Genomic DNA, 23,543 nt, shown 5'->3' with positions numbered 1-23,543 from the left:
GGAGGGAATTACAAAATACGGGAATTTGGGCTCTCCTCCCGGGAGGAAATAAATGACTTGAAAATAAGGGAGATTTTGTCTCACGCCGGGAAGTATGGCATGTATGCATCTCTCATTTCACACTTCATTGAATACCTGTCAATTATAATAAACAAACCTCACTCATTTCACGCTTTATCAAAGACCTGTCAATCATTATCAACTAACATCTCTTATTTCACACTTCATCGATTACCTGTCAATCATAATAAACAAACCTCACTCATTTCACCCTTCATTGAATACCTGTCAATCATTATCAACAAACCTCACTTATTCCACGCTTCATTGAATACCTGTCAATCATTATCAACAACCATCTCTCATTCCATGCTTCATTGAATACCTGTCAATCATAACAAACATCTCTCATTTCACGCTTCATCAATTACCTGTCAATCATAACAAACATCTCTCATTTATCTCATGCCTTTCAGATTATTTCCTATTTTCAGAAATTATCCCAGTTATCTCCCTTGCATTACTGAGGTACATTTTCTCAGATTACCAGTCAACCAAATCAAATAGTCAATCCAACTTAAATTATGTCTCAACAAAACATTATTTTACATGTGTTTAAAATACATCCGAAATCTTGTACAGCTAAATAGGGAGAAATCAGTGAATCATCAGTACATCAGTACTTTGTTAGTTTGTCAAATTTCGGGCCTATGTAGATACAGACCTGTTTTAATCCACGTTGTGTAAGAGCTGAGCATTCCATGTACTTGACAGCGTGGATTTTGTTGGCGAGTTTGATGCCATGTTCCCGTTTCACAGGCTGTAAACCCTGAGATGCCAGCTGTCCAATGGCGTCCTTGTTTTCTCGAAGATCTATTTTTGTACCTAGGAAGGGAGACAAATTGTCATATAACACTGAAAGGAACACATTCAGCCTCAGGACTACAAAATATATCTTTTATAATTATAATTTGATCATTAAACTGTATAACCATTAATATAGAAAGATTACTTTCACTGATTTAACATTGTATGTAAATGATGAAACTGTGACACCCTGAAACACAAACTCAGTATTCTCATACATGACTTATATATGATGTTTGATTAAAATATATTTAAATATGAAGTCACCAGGGCCCAGTTGTTCAAAAGGTGATTAGCTTAATCACTTGATTAGTGGAAATTTCATTTCTCATTTGTTGAAAAAACCTGTGCGTTGAAATTATACCAGTCGGAAGAGAACTAAGAATTACAGAATTTCATAAAGTTTTGTCAAGTAAGTTCTACCAGAAATTATTATATCAGGATTTGAAAAATGTTATTAAACTGTGATTAGCCTAATCACCTTTTGAAAAACTGGGCCCAGAGCGCTAATAATGATTTTCTACAAAGAGCTTCAGTGAGCTTGTCCTTGACCTTGGCAACCAGAAACATACATTTGTTCAAGTTTGATCAAAATACATTAAAATTGGAAATTGTCAGAATATTCACAAAAGGTGGCCAAAAATGTATGTGTGTACAAATTACATGAAATTAGAATGGTATATCCCCTCCCTGACTTTTTTGTGAGGGGATGAAGGGGAGGGAAAACACAGGAGGTGTTTGGATACAAATCAGATTTGTTATTCAGCCGTCCCATCAATCTTATGACACATTACCGACTAAAAGTACAGGAGCATCAGGACAATGATGCTTGACCTCCGGGTTCCATTTCGTCGTCACATTTTCGTAGGACGAGGGACTCACAACGCTGAAGCATATCAGGAATACATCCGTCTGAAAGACGAATAATGAAGAAAGAACTGAACAACTTCAAACTCCTCAGATCTGATATGCAAAAATACATAAAATGTAAAAACACCTGTAATTGACATGTAATATACACACCTGTGGGTGACATGTAATATACACATACCTGTGGGTGACATGTAATATACAAACCTGTGACATGTAATATACACACCTGTAGGTGACATGTAATATACACACCTGTAGGTGACATGTAATATACACACCTGTGGGTGACATGTAATATACACACCTGTGGGTGACATGTAATATGCACACCTGTGGGTAACATGTAATATACACACCTGTGGGTGACATGTAATATACACACCTGTGACATGTAATATACACACCTGTGACATGTAATATACACACCTTTGGGTGATATGTAATATACACACCTGTGGTTGACATGTAATATACACACCTGTGACATGTAATATACACACCTGTGACATGTAATATACACACCTGTGGTTGACATGTAATATACACACCTGTGACATGTAATATACACACCTGTGACATGTAATATACACACCTGTGGGTGACATGTAATATACACACCTTTGGGTGATATGTAATATACACACCTGTGGGTGACATGTAATATACACACCTTTGGGTGATATGTAATATACACACCTGTGGTTGACATGTAATATACACACCTGTGACATGTAATATACACACCTGTGACATGTAATATACACACCTGTGGTTGACATGTAATATACACACCTGTGACATGTAATATACACACCTGTGACATGTAATATACACACCTGTGGGTGACATGTAATATACACACCTATGACATGTAATATACACACCTGTGGGTGACATGTAATATACACACCTATGGGTGACATGTAATATACACACCTGTGGGTGACATGTAATATACACACCTGTGGGTGACATGTAATATACACACCTATGACATGTAATATACACACCTGTGGGTGACATGTAATATACACACCTATGACATGTAATATACACACCTGTGGGTGACATGTAATATACACACCTATGGGTGACATGTAATATACACACCGGTGACATGTAATATACACACCTGTGGGTGACATGTAATATACACACCTGTGGGTGACATGTAATATACACACCTTTGGGTGATATGTAATATACACACCTGTGACACGTGATATACACACCTGTGACATGTAATATACACACCTGTGGGTGACATGTAATATACACACCTGTGACATGTAATATACACACCTGTGACACGTGATATACACACCTGTGGGTGACATGTAATATATACACCTGTGGGTGACATGTAATATACACAACTGTCGGTAATATGTAATTTACATACCTGTGGATATGAAAGTGGTCGAAGTCTATCATAATCTTCTTGACCAGCCGTATCCCACAGCCCCAGACTGACTGGGACACCATCTACCATCATATTGGCTGTGTAGTTATCAAACCTGTAAATACAATTTAATAAGTTGATTAAAACATTTATATACGACTAAATAATGACATGAGTGTTAGATTTCTACATCCGACACTTACCATTATGTTTACATCATTACAGAGTACAGTTTATTCTGAACAAAGAGGAATATAGGGCCTGTAAATTGTTCCTTTTGTAAAACTAAAATATTTCTCTGGACTGTCACAAAGTTAACATTGACTGAAAGTTTAAGATATATATATAGTTATGCACAAATTTAGCACAGAATTGCCCTTTTGTAGAAAATTTATGTACATCTAAGTACAAATGTATATTCATTTCAAGTCTTAGCCTTTTGCTATCAATATTTTTAATACTGTACACAAACAAAGAATTTAACGGTTGTTGATATATCTAAACCAACTTTATCACTTGTAAAAAGACCAATGAATATATTGGTTAAATATAAGATCGCCTTCCTCTTGTTTTGGTGACACTACAAAAATATGCGAATACAAATAATTAAGAACACTTTCAGAAATTTCCAATTAATTGCCACTTCAAAATCATCACCAATATTTTTTTATTTTTTTTTTTATAATTTTTCAATCATTTTTAGTTATCAGCCCACCATTTATGCACCTCCAATATTGATCACTGTTTGTAACTAGGATTTTCTATTTTCTCTGCCGTAGTAGAGTTGGTGAGGGACTTTTCAACACCACCAAGGAAATTTATATTGTCAATTCATCATATTATCAAATCTACTTTTTTGAACTAGTAACATTTCCCACCATAAAATCTAACTGACACCTTACTCCAAATTTATAAGATTTCAGTAGTTTAAGAAAATAACTCATTTAAATTCTGGATAGAAACCCCAAGCCTTGGCCTCAAACATATTCCACAAGATATTATAGTATAAAAACTACGAAAAGATGCATCTATACTGCCATTTAAGGTGTAAATAATGCGTTCTGTGCATGACTCCTTCATAATACCATCTTCCAAATGCACAGAGCTTATTGATTTTTAGAAAACTTCACATAAAAGTTGAACTTGTCCATTTAACTACACTGAACATGGAGGAAATGCTACCAACTGAAGGAAAGAAATGTTTCAGAAGATTTCAAGTCAGATGATATAGAATAACATTTTTTTTTAAATCCTGTTTAACAGCTAATTGGTGGTACATGTACATGCTTATATATAGCCAGCTTGATACAGGAAGAACTCTGCAACCCTGGAAAATCCTGATTTGCTGCCGAAGAGTTTTCTGATAGCATGCATAATGGAATCTTTAAATCCATCATAAAATTCTTGAATATTGTCAACAAAATTTCACTCTATGACCTTGAAAGTATAAAAAATGAAGGTCATAACCATGAGGAAACTTTGTTTTTTCACACCATGATACAAATAACAGTGGGCTGAATACCATGATCTTATTGATAGATCTTCCAAAAACTGAAGGAAAAGATTCCTTAACATTTTAATTACCTATGACCTTTGACCTATCTTTAATACCTTTGACCCATCTTTAATATCTATGACTCCTTTGACCTATCTTTAATACCTATGACCCTTGACCTATCTTTAATACCTATGACCTTTGACCTATCTTTAATACCAATGACTCCTTTGACAAATCTTAAATACTGATTATCTTTGTCTTTAATATATATGACCCTTTTGACCTATCTTTAATACCCCTGGCATATGACCCTTGACCTACCTGCGATCCCATTTGACCCTGCAATAGTACAGAGGTAATCAATTTAGTCACTTTACATTGCAGCTATCAACTGGTTAAATGAATTAACTGAATACCTCTAACATGAGCCATTAACCTTCCTATACCTGTAACCATGGCAACTGAGGACCTCTAAAATAAACCATTCACCTTCCTATACCTGTAACCATGGCAACTGAGGACCTCTAAAATAAACCATTCACCTTCATATACCTGTAACCATGGCAACTGAAGATCTCTAAAATAAACCATTCACCTTCCTATACCTGTAACCATGGCAACTGAGGATCTTTAAAATAAACCATTCACCTTCCTTAATACCTGTAACCATGGCAACTGAGGATCTCTAAAATAAACCATTCACCCTCCTATACCTGTAACCATGGCAACTGAGGATTTCTAAAATAAACCATTCACCTTTGTATGCCTGTAACATTGTACCACATCAACTTAGGATCCCTAAAATCAGACTGCAATTGGGGTAAAACATTCTCTCTATCTCTTTTTTTTTTATCAAAGAAGTTATAGTACTGAAAGGGCAAAATATTCTAAACTGCTTTAAATTTTGCAGCAGCAGCCATTTGTGTAATCGTTGTAATTACAACAAACATCAGGCAGTATTTGCTTGGCAAACACAAGTCTGTGAGGATTGTAGCAGCACTGAACACCGTAGTGAATACATTGAAGGCCGCCTTATTACCAGTGCTCAACACTTGATAGTTATAGTTTTAAATGATGAAAAGAATATTTTAAGAAGTTGAGACAACTTGAATTACAGCACTGTTTTATGTCTAGCTAGCCAATTTTCCTACTTAATTCCAGTAAAATAATAACACTACCATATCAACATCGCAGACTTGAGAACAAACTCCTGACATCACAAGATTCGGGTTACAGAGCGGCTCAGAGTTTATCAGAAACCAGTGGTTTCTATTATTTTTTTGAAAGTTTGTCAAAAAAACATGGAAAGACAAACATATAGTGTATATATACTACTGCATCTGTGTGTGTCTTACAAGCTGCTGGGTGCGATAAACTTACACAGTGGGGACGTATTCCCCGGGAAAACTGTCTGTCGTATAGGAGATGAGCATGCAGGTTTTGCCAACGGTACCATCGCCCACGACCACACATTTGATAGGCCGGCCCTGTGCCATGCTGTCCGACAAATGGTTGCTGATAATCACAGACATCCGTCAAATTTCTGTCAAATCTGGAATCAACAATTACAGAAATTAACATCATCATCGTCACATTTCTTTTGTGAATCTGCAAAAATGAATATCAAATTCAGAAATGAATAACAGCAACTAGTATGATACATATTTGTCAATTTGGTAGGAGAAAATTAAATGATTTATACATATGGCCCGACTCATTTGTCATAGTTCAGAACCAAACGATCTTTAAGAGGAACGTAAATGAGAAATGAAGATTGACGGGATCCTCTGAAGAGGAGAAATCAATACAGTGACCCGGCCCAGACCGATGTTGTCCCAACACTCCATAAAACACAAAATACTACTCCATTTTACCCCAATTTTTCATAATTGTTCTCATTTTTCATCTGTGTAATGTATCAACCAGGACACAAAATGAGAATTTATATTATATTACTTCAAAGAACAAACCAATACAAGTCAATAAGGTACACATTTAATATACAGCTGTCAGTCTCTACTTATGAAATTGTCAAGAATAAAAACACCAGCTTCAAACATAACAATGATTTTTGTACTGTAGTTTAAATTTTCTGCATAAATTGTGTCAAAAACTGACATCAGTTTGAGATTTAACACTAAATACATGCATAAGAGAGTCATTAGACAGACCAACAGCCCCTAACTTTTTTGTTAGAATGGTTCTACTAAATTCTGACTCTAGATTATCTCCCCCTAGTTTGAGTATTCTGACACTAGATTATCTCCCCCTAGTTTGAGTATTCTGACACTAGATTATCTCCCCCTAGTTTGAGTATTCTGACACTAGATTATCTCCCCCTAGTTTGAGTATTCTGACACTAGATTATCTCCCCCTAGTTTGAGTATTCTGACACTAGATTATCTCCCCCTAGTTTGAGTATTCTGACACTAGATTATCTCCCCCTAGTTTGAGAATATAGCTTCAATAGATTTCACATGTTTAGACATGATGTGTACATGTATGTGTTGTTCTGAGTCTGATCAAGGGATCTATAAACTGGTATGGCTGCCAAACAAAAACAAACTGTATGTTTTCACTGTGAACTGTTTCAATCATCTCTTTAGCTCGATCGGTTGAGCTAATTGAGCGTCAGACTAGTAGTAGTAAGCCAGAGGTCCCGGGTTCGATCCCTAGCGGAGGCAGTGATTTGAATTAATTTATCATGAGTTACATTGGAACCCATGTAGGGACTCGGGGAAAATACTCAGCCTTCCTCCACAAACATTGATGTTACTCCTGAAAAATCGAAGACAAGTTCTTTCCTGGAGGGGGGAGTATATATGTAACCCTGTTAAATACTAGCGGCAATATACCGCTTCGCTAGAGAGATCTTCTCTTTGGCTCGATCGGTAGAGTGCAATATTAGTAAGCCAGAGGTCCATGGTTCGATCCCTAGCAGAGGCAGTGATTTAAATCTAATTAATCATGCGCTCTGTTACACTATCACTGTCACTTTTAACCTTCAGCTTACATAATATTATACACGTATATATTATGCATGGTCCATCTGACAAACATGAATATATGTAAATTGATATCTTTGCACCGGTGACAACTGAAAGACACTATAAACAATTAATATATATCAAACTACAGGTAGTATATGACTAACAGAGAAAAAGGCTTCACATATATGTCACACACAATATGACAGATAAAACCAGGAAATCCGCTTTAGTCCCTGGTATAGATATATTGTTTGTTTATTTTTGTTTAATGTCCTATTAACAGCCAGGGTCACTTAAGGACGTGCCAGGATTTGGAGGTGGAGGAAAGCCGGAGTACCCAGAGAAAAACCACCGGCCTATGGTCAGTACCTGGCAACTGCCCCACATGGGTTTCGAACTCGTAACCTAGAGGTGGAGGGCAAGTGATTAAGTGTCAGGATTGTGCACCTTAAGCACTCGTCCACCACATGCATGGCCCCCTCCCTCGAGCTCCCTTTTATTGTCCAAAGGGTCATATATATAACTCTAGCTATTTAAATAGTGTGAGGCCTTCAATATCAAGTGTTCCTGAGAGTTGATCAAAGCTACATTTTAAATCTGATACAATGCTTCCAAGAACGAAAATGTCAGCACTTCCTTACATTATGACAAACGAAATCAACTAGAGGGGATATTTCGAAAAATATATCTCAATATGAGAACTTTTCAACTTACTTACAAAACTTACAAAATTGTTGACCTTAAATGAAGAACAAGAAATACTAAAAAAAAAAAAAAAAAGAAGTAGAACAGAATATTAAGTTAATTAAAACCATGCGATACACTATATCCATCAACAATATTGACATTATTTCAGTGTACAGAATTGGTTTATTTTCCCCCGTTAAATTACTCCGATATGTCTGGCCACAGGATTATTCCAATCAACACTGAACCCCAGTATATAATGATGGTGTCTCTCGTACTGTCTTCATTTACATGTCATTATCTCATGAATTATTCATAAGAATCCTCTATAGTTTGTGCGACCTCTGACCTGCTGCTTGCAGTTCCATTACATTATATAGAGTTGTTTGAGATACAGTCCTATCATTGCTTTTGACAGAAATGTAACGCAGTAATTTGCTTTGCTAGCAAAGACACACGCACATTCCCCAATAATGACCTTGACCTCTGACCTGTAATGGTAGAGTAAATTAGAAGTTATGTCTGTGGTAAGTGACCTCCCGCTACAGTTTATGATGGAGTATTGTGGCTCAGGGACACCCACACAATCACCTGGGGAGTAGAGGCCTGCTGAACAGTCCACAGTTCTAATTAAAAACACACAGATTCATTAGCCCTGATGAGGTTCTTTCAACTCATCGGTTTGCTTAGCAAGAGAGGATAATAAGAACAACTTTATCTTTGGTGTATGAGTTCAAAACAATACAGCATTCATTTATATTAGCTACAACTAGTTCAACTGCACTTTATCATAATGATATTCAGGGGTAAGGGCCTTAATACTCATCTCAAAAGTATATATATACACACATGTATATATAAATCCTAACAAGGGCGAAGTTTGATACTTCAGAACAACGGGAATTTATGGTGTCTGCATGCGGGGATTCACGATGTGGAACATGTGCATATATTCATCAGGGGCAAAGTTTACTCTTAAAGAACGGAAAAACAATAAAACCAAACAGTGACTTAACTTGTAAAAGCAAGAATTTAATTTACTGTATTGTCTGTGGTACTTGCCGCGAATATTATATCGGACAAACGGGAAATGCTCTGTCGGAAGAATCCGCGTTCACAGACAACAAATACGTACGCCCGAAACACGTAAAATTCCGCTAAGTGAACATCTTGATATTTGTGGAAAAGGATTATTCCATGTTTATCCATTTCACAAGATGCCCGAGTGTAATGCTACAAAGCGATTATGCAAGGAAGAAATGTTTGTTAAACTTTTCAAACCGGCACTCAATGCTTAAAAATTGGTGTCGTCACACCTTAAAATACAGTAACGTAATTATTACCTCCCCATTATGTTATTGATTGTATTACGTCATAATGTTGTTACTAAGCATTAAAAAGTAATCGCCTGAAGATAGCCGATACACGGCTTGAAAACGTTAGTGATATTCAACCGGAATTGTCTTGTTGTGTCGTTTATGTTTACATATATATATATATATATATCAGGGATAACTCTGCAGGGGGCCATGGGGTCATTTGCCCCATATTTTCCAAAATGGCCCACCAAAACTCACAATTTTTTTTCAATTTTCTATGTTTTGGCCCATACGATTTCTGAAATCTTGTCAAAATGGCCCATGATTTTTGAGTCAAGGGTAAACCCTGATATATTAAAGCTACCACATTCAAAACTATAATATATATCCAGCCTACCGTAAATATTCGCGTATAGTGCACACTTTTTTTCAAAAATTGACAATCAAAGGCATGCTAGCAAGTCAAACTAAAGTTCCATGGTCACAAAGCTGGACAAGCAATGAAGCATGCATATGATCGATGTTCATTTCTTGGGGAGAGGGAGGAGGTGGGGGGGGGGGGGGGGGGGGGGGAGTGGGGGGGGGTTGTATTGATTTTAATCATACTCTTCCATGTCATCAGCTTTGAAATAATCCTGTTCATCATCACCTCATGATCAAAGCACCATAACTTTTAAAATGCAACTTAAGATGCATCCTTACTTTATGAATCAATCCACAACAACCAGTTCAACTGTATCATATCACAAATTTGTGATGTCATAAATAAATACCGGGTAATCAATTTCAGTCATTAACGATTGACTATCTGCTTTGAAATAATCAAAATTAGAGTGAAATATCACCAGTTTGTATATCAACTCAGTTTAATTTTTTTTATTATTTTGCATATTTTCTTAGAAATATATCAGTTCAGTAAAATATAATCTACATTCATTAAAATCATATGAAATTTTATGAAGATTTTAAATAAAAGAATAAATCTCTTATGCCTATTGGTTTATGATAAATTATTGAACTCGTTTAGAACATTTCATATGGGAAATTGGTTTACACTCATGAAATTAAAGATCCCATGTTGTCTTCACAAATTCTGTAATATGTAGATGGATGCGAAACAGTTTTGTGCAAATTTAGGTATTATATATTATACGGCTGTGTGTAAACATTTGGCAGTATAGTAAAAACAGCAGAAAACAGGTTGTGATCTGAAATCATGCATTTGGTTGGAGACTTTTAGCCTCCCTCCCTCCAGCATATACATATGATCTTGGTTCTAGATATAAACAAAAAATATCTCAGAAATACATATACCATACTCCCCAAACTTGTAGGACTGACATTCCATAAATAAATGATGCCCCCCCCCCCCCCCCCCCCCCCCCCCAGTAGCTGTGAGGAGTAGAAGCCCTTCCCCTGAAATCTGACACGGTCACGCTATACTGTGTAAATACAAGCCTTATCTAAGGACCAAGTGCTGTGTTAGAGCAGGCAAAAAAATCTCCCATCCCGGCTGTGAATCATCATCCCGACTCATCAAAGAGGAGCCCATTTTTCACCAGCTTCTGTAACAGTAGACATGGGTCACAGATAGTTTCATAACACTTAGTACATGACAAATACCATGTAATCTGGGTGATTATATCCACCACCAACCAGAGCGAGCTAAAACACACACACCAAGTGTTATAACCATGTACTCCATAGATCACAGACAGTCCCATAACTCCATAATTCGCAAAATCAAATCTTTCAGAAAATTTCTAAAAATACACTTTTTTTTAAAGTATAAGAAAGCAAACATGTACATACATTGTTTCAACCCCCCCCCCCCCCCCCCCCCCCCCCCCCCAAAAAAAAAATTCTTTTAATTAACATTCTTAATATTCACTTCAAAGTGAATTAATTTAAGGTAAATATATTACATACCGGTATATTACATAATAAAAAAAAATAATGCACATTTTTGAAATTCAAATACTTTAACAAGAATTAGGAATGACAAATTTACCTCAAATTTTAATGTAGAACATTTGTTTTATCTGATGAAAACACATTACAGGATTTTATCGCTGATATTAAATTTACCGTCATTAAATCTACAACGAAAAATGATCACACATCAAAACAAAATTCTAATGAAATTTTAAGAGGGACACATGTGTCAGAGATGTTAAAAAACATCTGCTACTTACGTATCTATAATACCAGCCAATATATAGCTACATTAACACAAGTTACAATACATGTCGTCCTAGACCTGTAGCTATATATATATATATATACCTAAAACAGCATAAATACCTTGGTATGCAAATGTACATGCACAAATGTTTTTCAACAATTTATCTAAACTCGCCTTGAGAAGCAGCTAGCAAACATGGTAAACAGCAGCTTATAAATTACCACTGGCATTCATTGCTATATGAACTATCAATGAACATTACACTCATAAAGGGTGGTTGTGTGGCACCCTATACGTACCACTGGCATTCATTACTATATGAACTATCAATGAACATTACACTCATAAAGGGTGGTTGTGTGGCACCCTATACGTACCACTGGCATTCATTACTATATGAACTATCAATGAACATTACACTCATAAAGGGTGGTTGTGTGGCACCCTATACGTACCACTGGCATTCATTACTATATGAACTATCAATGAACATTACACTCATAAAGGGTGGTTGCGTGGCACCCTATACGTACCACTGGCATTCATTACTATATGAACTATCAATGAACATTACACTCATAAAGGGTGGTTGTGTGGCACCCTATACGTACCACTGGCATTCATTACTATATGAACTATCAATGAACATTACACTCATAAAGGGTGGTTGCGTGGCACCCTATACGTACCACTGGCATTCATTACTATATGAACTATCAATGAACATTACACTCATAAAGGGTGGTTGTGTGGCACCCTATACGTACCACTGGCATTCATTACTATATGAACTATCAATGAACATTACACTCATAAAGGGTGGTTGCGTGGCACCCTATATGTACCACTGGCATTCATTGCTATATGAACTATCAATGAGCATTACACTCATAAAGGGTGGTTGCGTGGCACCCTATATGTACCACTGGCATTCATTGCTATATGAACTATCAATGAGCATTACACTCATAAAGGGTGGTTGCGTGGCACCCTATATGTACCACTGGCATTCATTGCTATATGAACTATCAATGAGCATTACACTCATAAAGGGTGGTTGTGTGGCACTGTAGTAATTAACACAGTAGCCTTTAACCTAGCCAGCCCAGGTTTGATTTCCCATTCCGAGGTGAAAAGGTAAACGGGGTCATCTGCCGGATCACGTGGGTTTTCCCCGGGTACTTCGGTTTCCCCCCACAGTAAGACCCCTCATGTGCTTCCATACGGGCCAACGAGGGTGATTTATATAAGATGATATAACTTGTTTTGCAACTGTTATAAAAGGAATAAAGTTTGTATTTTACACTCGTAAACATGACAATATACTAACTTACTACATAAGTACCATCGGAGATTTAATTATATTAACGTAATAGTTTTAACCAGTATATGTAAATTGCATGTATTTTTCTTTTTTCTTTTAAATTGTTTTTCGTTCGAAATGTGATTTAACAATTCAAAATGATTTCTTTAACATCCTTTTTATTCCATTTGATAGAAAGACAGTAAGCATCCAGTTTTCCCCCAATTTTCCATTTCCAATAATTTTGTAACAGACTTAGGTTCATTATGCTTTTATTCACTTCAATATAGATTACTGGATGCGATAAAATTCTTCATATTTTCTAAAACAAAGAAATATATGCATTCTAATCCATCCTTTTCATATACATGAAGTAATCTGATTATTTTAAACAAGGGGATTAAATTAAAATTTTCTTTATCCCTTTTCCTGTTTGACGAACATGTGAGAATTGACAGTATAAAGCCTTCTACATTATAATTGTATCATAATGCCAAGTCTAATTACATAATATACCATCCCTGCTTGTAACGATCTTGGTTAATGCATGCATGTACATGTTCAACCATTCCAGACAAACGTGACATCGACCAGGATTATATCATTCTCCGACATGTAAAGTGACACATGTACATGGGATACAATGCAAGCTAAGGTAGATAAGTAAAACTTTTACACAGGAAATGAAATTACAGATACCGCTAATGTCTTCCTTGTAAAGAGTTTTTTTGAATCAGATACAGAACTTTTGTATCATCAACAGTTCATTCCAGTGTGTGGAGAAATGTGATACTTGTCTTAGAAGTCGGAGTGGAAGTTACACTTATATACACCAGATGAGATGACATTGCTCCCCTGGCTGATCATTATCGAATCCAATCAGAGTTGCCATGCCCCTGGCCACTTGTAAGAAAACTACTGGATAGACTGCTGGGGGAATAGCCTTCTTTGTTAACTTAAAAACAAACAAACAAAAAACTTTGTATTCAAAGGTTTTCTGAATGAATTAATCAGACTAAAGTAATGAGTCATGATCAACTTTTATCTAAATCAGGTAACATACTGCAGCTAAATGACCTTTAACCTTTTAATTACATGCTTTCAGATATTGATTCCACAAATTCCAAGACTTTTCCTGGACTTTGTCACTATACGAGACTTTTCCTGGACTTTGTCACTATACGAGACTTTTCCTGGACTTTGTCACTATACGAGACTTTTCCTGGACTTTGTCACTATACGAGACTTTTCCTGGACTTTGTCACTATACGAGACTTTTCCTGGACTTTGTCACTATACGAGACTTTTCCTGGACTTTCTGTCACTATACGAGACTTTTCCTGGACTTTGTCACTATACGAGACTTTTCCTGGACTTTGTCACTATACGAGACTTTTCCTGGACTTTGTCACTATACGAGACTTTTCCTGGACTTTGTCACTATACGAGACTTTTCCTGGACTTTCTGTCACTATACGAGACTTTTCCTGGACTTTCTGTCACTATACAAGACTATTCCTGAATGTTATCACTATGCAAGACTTTTCAGGAAAAATGACTAGGTTAAAGTTTACATACTGAATATAGTTAATGTAATGTAGAGTAAGTTTGGTATAATTTCCTGACACATAACAATGCTGTCAAATTGTTTAGGTGCTAGCACATTTAATCTGAACAAACAAAATCAGATAACTTACAATTTCCTCAAACATTCTGGAGACTTTATTGGGGGAATATTTCAGAAAAAGCAAACATTTCTTTTTCATTTCAGCACAAAAAAACACAAATTCAAGAACTTTCCAAAATTTTCAAGGCATGACATGTATACTGAATTCCAAGACTTTTGCAAGAGTTGAAATTCGAGGACTTTTCATGTTTGTGTTAAATCATGATTTAGAGTGACCTGACCATGTGTAATAGTATAGCACAGAAAACAGTCTACTGATCAGTGAAATTCCAACTTTAATTGTGGAATAATTCTGATACAAATCGAGGAGTAACAACTAAAAGCTTTGAAATGAAGTGTAACCTTACACATTTCACAGCTAATTGACCTTGACATTTGGCAAAATAATTATTTTTTAGGATAGAATTTTGTAGAGTTGTTGTCCCCAGTGTTTCTGTCCCCGGTGTTACTGTCCCCAGTGTTACTGTCCCCAGTGTTACTGTCCCCGGTGTTACTATCCACAGTGTCCCCAGTGTTACTGTTCCTAGTGTTACTGTCCCCAGTGTTACTGTCCCCGGTGTTACTGTCCCCCGGTGTTACTGTCCCCGGTGTTACTGTCCCCAGTGTTACTGTCCCCGGTGTTACTGTCCCCAGTGTTACTGTCCCCGGTGTTACTGTCCCCCAGTGTTACTGTCCCCAGTGTTACTGTCCCCAGTGTTACTGTCCCCAGTGTTACTGTCCCCCAGTGTTACTGTCCCCCAGTGTTACTGTCCCCAGTGTTACTGTCCCCAGTGTTACTGTCCCCGGTGTTACTATCCACAGTGTCCCCAGTGTTACTGTTCCTAGTGTTACTGTCCCCAGTGTTACTGTCCCCGGTGTTACTGTCCCCCGGTGTTACTGTCCCCGGTGTTACTGTCCCCGGTGTTACTGTCCCCAGTGTTACTATCCCCAGTGTCCCCGGTGTTACTGTCCCCGGTGTTACTGTCCCCAGTGTTACTGTCCCCAGTGTCCCCGGTGTTACTGTCCCTGGTGTTACTGTCCCCAGTGTTACTGTCCCCGGTGTAACTGTCCCCGGTGTTACTGTCCCTGGTGTTACTGTCCCTGGTGTTACTGTCCCCAGTGTTACTGTCCCCGGTGTAACTGTCCCCGGTGTTACTGTCCCCAGTGTTACTATCCCCAGTGTCCCCGGTGTTACTGTCCCCGGTGTTACTATCCCCAGTGTCCCCGGTGTTACTGTCCCCAGTGTTACTGTCCCCAGTGTTACTGTCCCCAGTGTCCCCGGTGTTACTGTCCCTGGTGTTACTGTCCCCAGTGTTACTGTCCCCGGTGTAACTGTCCCCGGTGTTACTGTCCCCAGTGTTACTATCCCCAGTGTCCCCGGTGTTACTGTCCCCGGTGTTACTGTCCCCGGTGTTACTGTCCCCGGTGTTACTATCCCCAGTGTCCCCGGTGTTACTGTCCCCAGTGTTACTGTCCCCAGTGTCCCCGGTGTTACTGTCCCTGGTGTTACTGTCCCCAGTGTTACTGTCCCCGGTGTAACTGTCCCCGGTGTTACTGTCCCCAGTGTTACTGTCCCCGGTGTTACTGTCCCCGGTGTTACTATCCCCAGTGTCCCCGGTGTTACTGTCCCCAGTGTTACTGTCCCCAGTGTTACTATCCCCAGTGTTACTGTCCCCGGTGTTACTGTCCCCGGTGTTACTGTCCCCGGTGTTACTGTCCCCGGCGTTACTGTCCCCAGTGTTACTGTCCCCGGTGTTACTGTCCCCAGTGTTACTATCCCCAGTGTTACTGTCCCCGGCATTACTGTCCCCAGTGTTACTGTCCCCGGTGTTACTGTCCCCGGTGTTACTGTCCCCAGTGTTACTGTGTTCATTAGATGATACAGTGGCTGAGGGCCCAGGAGATAGATGTTTTATTGTATGGTTATATTGCAGTAGACACTCCTGATGTTACAGATAGCCCTATATGCCAACCTTTCACATATCAACACAAGCCATCGGCCTCTACGGTGTGAAACTGGATACAACGCCAATACAAAACACAATGACTACCAATCACAATATTTGTTAAATTTCTGATATTTGACCTTTAGAGATTGTTCCAATTATCTAGTCCATACGTGTACAACCATTGGTACATGGTTGGCAGTTACCATCACGTATTTACCATCACTCAACTTCTGAAATCAGATACAGGCATATCAATTTCTTGTTCCCCAATCATTATAAAAGTAGCGTTTCCAGATAACATTATAATATGGTACGTCATCATTACATGTACAGCAATGACATGTACTACAGCAATGACATGTACTACAGCAATGACATGTACTACAGCAATGACATGTACTACAGCAATGACATGTACAGCAATGACATGTACAGCAATGACATGTACAGCAATGACATCAGATCTAGATAATACAATGGGAGTTTCATGTCAGACATTTTTTCAGATTTGAACCCCTTCAGGATTGATATTTTTTTTTACATTTTAACCCTTTCCGGATTGATTTTTTTTTTACATTTTAACCCTTTCCGGATTGATTTTTTTTTTACATTTTAACCCCTTCAGGATTGATATTTTTTCACATTTTAACCCCTTCAGGATTGATATTTTTCACATTTTAACCCCTTCAGGATTGATATTTTTCACATTTTAACTCATGTCTCCTTAAAATGTAAAAATAAAATAACTCATTCAAAGATGAGGAATCTATAAAAGAAGAAGCTATACATTTTACTTTCTTTTTTTTTATCAAAATGAAGATTTTTTGTCATTCATACATATATATATCTACATTAAATATTTAGTATATTGTCTTTATTGATAAAAGGTCTTGCGCATATATACTTTGGGTAAGGACATATATATATTACACTTACTCCCAGACTTAATCCATTGGCTATAAGCCATCAGACATTTTATTCTTAACATATATATATTGTGTAACATAGATTACATGTATAGCAAGGGAAGTAACTCCATCTGTAACTAAATCCAGCAATGTTGTGATCATGAATTAAGTAGTCTGGCTTTATCAGCTCACACTAATGTGGGGTAAACAGGTTTTATATGAACGAAATATTCAACGCTAAAAGTACAAGTAACACCACCAGCACATGTAGTAAATACATTGCATATCTACTAATGACAATGGACACCCAAGGGAGGACAACAGATATATCGAGAACATGCATTCATTACTTCAACATGTACATGATAATACATGCATGTACGCATAAGTTTATAGCTAGCACAAACGGTTATAGTGTATACAAAAACACAAATTGATCTTCAACATATGCACAGGGCTTTTTCTCACTGGTTTGGGAAGGGACATTTTTGTCTCATTTTGGGAAGAAAATTGGTGAAATTGGAAAAGAGTAAACTCCAAATTTTGGGAATTTGGCCTAATTATAAGATGATGTTAGTTAGAAATGGGAACCAAAAAGCCCTGATGCAGCTTTTGAAATTAGTGTTTTAATAAATCCTACATTTATAGAGTAAGACAGCTATTGTATCAGCATGCAGTAATCTAGAATGAATTGTGCATTAAATATTGTATAAATTGTAAAATTACAACAAGTAAAAATTTACAAAATTAGCTTCAAAAGTTTATACTGACATGAAAGAAAATATTTTTAGAAATTCAAATAAAATACCTGAATTTGTTCTCATTCAAAATAAAACTAATCGTGAATATAACATGAATATAATATTAAAGATTCTCTGCAGGTGGAAACAACGTACCGAGGTAATATGATAGTGAACATATGTACGACCGATATTTTTCACAGTCGAGGAATGATGTGCTGAAGCCTAGTATTTAAACGTGATAAAAGCCCCGATCTGTCAATTCATGAAGAGGATATAAATGTATCAATAACCTGAAAAAATCAATAAGATGCCAGAAAAAATACAATGGGTCTTCATTAACGTGTGACGACTGGGCTTGAGTAAAGCCTATCAGTGTTCTGATAACATGGTATACAATATGGTATACGTAATGAAATGTTGATAGGACTAATGACAAGGGGCTGCTATTAAATATAGGGGCTGATCATGAAATGGGGCTGATATTAAATGTAGGGGCTCTCATGAAAGGGGGCCGATATTAAATGTAGGGGCTGCTCATGAATGGGGCCGATATTAAATGTAGGGGCTGCTCATGAAAGGGGGCCGATATTAAATGTAGGGGTAGCTCATGAATGGGGCCGATATTAAATGTAGGGGCTGCTCATGAAAGGGGGCCGATATTAAATGTAGGGGCTGCTTACTCATGAAATGGGGCTGCTATCAAATGTAGGGGCAGCTCATGAATAGGGCCAATATTAAATGTAGGGGCGGCATATGAAAAGGGGCTGCTATATTAAATGTAGGGGCTGCTCGCGAAATGGGCAAGATATAAATGTAGGGGCTGCTTGTGAAAGGGGACCGCTATCTTAAATGTAGGGGCTGCTCATGAAAGGGGGGCCGATATTAAATGTAGTGAGAAAACATGAAAAAGGGGCTGCTATCTTAAATGTAGGGGCTGCTCGTGAAAGGGGGCCGATATTAAATGTAGGGGCTGCTCGTGAAAGGGGGCCGATATTAAATGTAGGGGCTGCTCGTGAAAGGGGGCCGATATTAAATGTAGGGGCTGCTCGTGAAAGGGGGCCGATATTAAATGTAGGGGCCGCTCGTGAAAGGGGGCCGATATTAAATGTAGGGGCTGCTCGTGAAAGGGGGCCGATATTAAATGTAGGGGCTGCTCGTGAAAGGGGGCCAATATTAAATGTAGGGGCTGCTCATGAAAGGGGGCCGATATTAAATGTAGGGGCTGCTCATGATATGGGGCCGATATTAAATGTACGGGCTGCTATCAAATGTAGGGGCAGCTCATGAATAGGGCCAATATTATATGTAGGGGCGGCACATGAAAAGGGGCTGCTATATTAAATGTAGGGGCTGCTCATGAATGGGTTTTCCAACACAAGAGGTTTAGGATCTGATAACATATAGGGGCTACTGACAAATGACATGGAGGGGTTATTAACAAGGAACTGCTAATGCACATACAATGTATGAGGGGACTGCTGATAAAAGTCTGCTAACATATATATATATGAAGGGGCTGCTAATGTAGCGGCTGATTACAGTGACTGCTATTGGCAGATAACATATATAGGGACTGCTAATATAATGTAGTTGATGACATGCGGACTGCTAACAGCATGCCCCATCACGTACAACTGTACGTGATTCATGCATCAATATTAGTATGCACGTACAAAGTTTTGATAACAGGGGTACACTGCACGCACGTAATATCGGGTATAAAAACTAAAATTATAAACAGTCGACAGAAGAAAGTACGATAAGATACAGTACAACACATTATGAATTGTTTTCGTTCATTCTCGCAATGTTTTATCAGCCACAATTGCTTCCGGTTCCGGCGAATCCTGCATTTCGATTGGCTGATATATATATGGCGACCCACATATCTCGGTTATTTCCTAACCTAAATAATGTTACGCTGCATCTCATCTAGGTCGCAATCATCTGTTACGATCGTACAGCGTGACATCATTCCCGTTTACGCTAAAGTTAACATGGCTACATCAAAACATCGATCTTTAAACGATTTTTTTCAACCGAAGTCATCATCATCAATCAAACGAAACTAAATAGCTTTAAGCAGACATGGCGCTTACGGAACATTTCAACTATTTATTTATGCATTTTTGCCTGTACCCGTTGAGTTCAGCCTGTACCCCTGAAATTTTCTGTAGAGGGGTACACTTTACCCCTGATAAGAAAAATTAATGGGGCATGCTGTGCTAATGTAGGAAGTGCTAATGTAGTTGATGACATGCAGACTGCTAATGTAGGAAGTGCTAATGTAGTTGATGACATACGGACTGCTAATGTAGGAAGTGCTAATATAGCTAATGTAGGAAGTGCTAATGTAGTTGATGACATGCAGACTGCTAATGTAGGAAGTGCTAATGTAGTTGATGACAGACGGACTGCTAATGTAGGAAGTGCTAATATAGCTGATGACAGACGGACTGCTAATGTAGGAAGTGCTAATATAGCTGATGACAGACGGACTGCTAATGTGTAGGAAGTGCTAATGTAGGGGCTGATAATATCTATATGTATGTAGGAAGTGCTAATGTGGGACTGTTTGACAGTAGGAAGGGGTCAACACTAAAGGGACCAGAAGAGACTGAAAAGTGGCATTGAAAGTAGGATGGGGACAAATGTGATTATTACTGAGAATGATGGAGGGAGATTTATATTAATACCGTGCACGTAAGGGACAGAAGAGAGAAAGAAAAGATGGAAGACAGAGGGTTTGAGGGAGAGACAAGGAAGATGACAAGGTGTGATGGTCAGATGAGGGAAACTGAAGAGGGAAGTGAGGTGTGATAGACAGATGAGGGATATTGAAGAGGGAAGTGAGGTGTGATGGACAGAAGAGGGAAATTGAAGAGGGAGGTGAGAAGGTGCATGGATATGCGCCATAATTTATCTGCTTCCAAAGTCCTTTATCAGAATAGCGCCTTTTTAACTTACCCAGATTTGTAGTATTCTTTTAGATTTATCAGTTTATATGTTGTGAATGATTATATTGTTGTTTTACTGTGATAGAGGTACGGGTATCAGAAAGAAAAGAAAATTAACAACTGTTTTTATCTTTCTAACATTTTGTGAACATCAATAGGTATACAAGTCAACATGTACATGTACTGATCATGGTTGTACATGCATATAGCTCTAATTATTATTTTAATGTAAACTCCAAGTATAGAGCTATAAGCATCAATTGATAACTGTGAATTAAATTCTACTTAAGCATGCGCAATGCATTTTGGTATTTTAGACAATTTTCAATTTACATAGGGCTGTCAGTTGGCGGTGCAGACGAATACAACTTTCACCTGTCCTATGCGACTGCATTGATTTTAAAGGTATGGGGTCACCTAGCTACGTATACCCAGCACCCAACTCTATGGGTTTTCTCTATACCATTGGTACATTGGTTACCTCCCGCAATTAAAACCCTCCAGTACATAAGCTACCATCTGGGCAAATAGCAGTTAGAAATTAGTCAGAAAAGTTCATAATTTATAATTCTGCAATTGGAATTCAACCTGCACGCTTATTGGAGAAAAACATGGATGTGACACTGATTATTTGTTATCTGAAATGTTTGTTATTTGTACTGCTTGGATGTGATTTGTTTGATATACGCTTGCTGTCTGTTGTAATTAACACTATAGAAATTAGTAAAAAATAAATCAAGAAAAGTCCATAATTTATAATTCTGCAATTGGAATATAACCTACAGGCCTCTTGGAGAAACATGGATGTGACATTGATTATTTGTTATCTGAAATGTTTGTTATTTGTAGGTACTGCTCGATGTGATTTGTTTGATATATGCTTGCTGTCTGTTGTAATTAACACTCGAGTTGATATGGTGAAGTCGTCACACAGTACTCGGGGATTATTTACTAGTATAGCATGCATCATGGTTTGGACAGCAATCATACCGATAAAGTACACGCAATCAGCACCAGACCAGGGGTCGAGTTTCAGGTTCATTAATCAACGTGAGAGAAACCGAGACGATGGTCAAGGTGAAGAAATACCACATGAGTCACGCTTACGGTGTTACCTCGTACACAACACTTGTGTGTACACATGTGTCAAAGGCACGTATTGTCTCGTGTGACGTTTGTGGATTTAAACATCCTAATCACAATACAAATAATATAATATTGTAAACACAAGCTCATGTCGACATTAAATGGTAGTAAACTTGTCCATGATATGTGACACCGGTCTTTTACACGAAGACAGTCCGGTTTGGCCTAACAAATGTTTCTTTGTGTGGAGAGCCGACTCGAAACGAAGGGCCGGGACATAAACGGATACGCCATATTTTGTAAAAAATATAGAGAAATAAGTCATAAATTAAGTCAAATTAATGTATGATATTTACACTTGAAACTAATGTCAAATCTGTAGAATCTGAACACCATTCCGAAATGATGACTCGCACTTCACGAGTCAGCCAAGTCTCACCATACCATCGCCTTTCTGTTGGGGCCTTCGGGATGGTTACACTTTTAAGCAACCACACACAAAACCAATTTTCACTTACCTGATAAAAACAATGGCTATTGGACAGTTTCAGATTCATATTAAAGCATCACAGTAGAGCACATGGTAGATTTTCATACGGAATCCACTGTGTCAGAAGCCAAACCTCCCAGCTGCCATTTTATTTCATCAATGCTAACTATTTTTAGCGACCAATCAAATTGATCTATTTGCTCTGCCGGCTTCTGCGGATCCCAAAGTAACTTCCGGTGTTGCGGCTGCTGATGTGCTCAGATAAAATGCTAGGATATAAATCGGCATGATGATGTGCCACACCGACTATGAGTAATGTCTACTGAAATCTTTGAATATCACATAGATGGTTTATTACGTTATATTTACAATTTATTTATTTTTCTTATTTAGTTATTATGTTTTTATTTATCTATTATAACCAGAGACGTGTAATAGAATAATTATGTCATATATACTTGTACCTATTGAAAAACAAGATGTAAATGTAACCGATGCAACTTACATAATGTCAAAAAGTTATCTAAGAAAAAAAATCGTAACTATTGTTTCGTAGATATCCGTGAAGCCTTTGATTTTGTAATTCATCTATAGAATCAATCTTTTGTACAATGCTATTA

At 37.7% G+C, this 23,543-nt stretch overlaps 2 protein-coding genes across 2 annotated transcripts in view; one reads left to right on the top strand and one right to left on the bottom strand.

Annotated features, from left to right (window-relative positions):
- The window catches only part of LOC117341934 (ras-related C3 botulinum toxin substrate 1-like), a 32,487-nt gene extending 9,407 nt beyond the window's left edge, over positions 1-23,080 (bottom strand). Inside the window, exons 1-5 of the mRNA XM_033903809.1 lie at positions 22,952-23,080; positions 6,021-6,192; positions 3,143-3,257; positions 1,662-1,779; positions 725-885 (exon numbers count right to left, since the gene is read on the bottom strand). Coding sequence (XP_033759700.1) covers positions 725-885; positions 1,662-1,779; positions 3,143-3,257; positions 6,021-6,172 — 546 coding nt within the window. The 5' untranslated portion in view covers positions 6,173-6,192; positions 22,952-23,080. The remainder of the gene's footprint in view (positions 1-724; positions 886-1,661; positions 1,780-3,142; positions 3,258-6,020; positions 6,193-22,951) is intronic.
- Positions 14,015-17,311, top strand: LOC117341905 (uncharacterized PPE family protein PPE24-like). The gene is given in 4 exon segments (XM_033903764.1): positions 14,015-14,030; positions 15,315-15,474; positions 15,583-15,678; positions 15,680-17,311. Coding segments are annotated over 4 exon segments (1,263 nt in total). The 3' UTR covers positions 16,671-17,311.
- Positions 23,081-23,543: the final 463 nt, after the last annotated feature.

This window comes from Pecten maximus, chromosome 14, assembly GCF_902652985.1.
Source record: "Pecten maximus chromosome 14, xPecMax1.1, whole genome shotgun sequence".
NCBI lineage: Eukaryota > Metazoa > Mollusca > Bivalvia > Pectinida > Pectinidae > Pecten > Pecten maximus.
The sequence above is the reverse complement of the archived record's forward strand: the minus strand, read 5'-3'. Positions and strand labels throughout refer to the sequence as shown.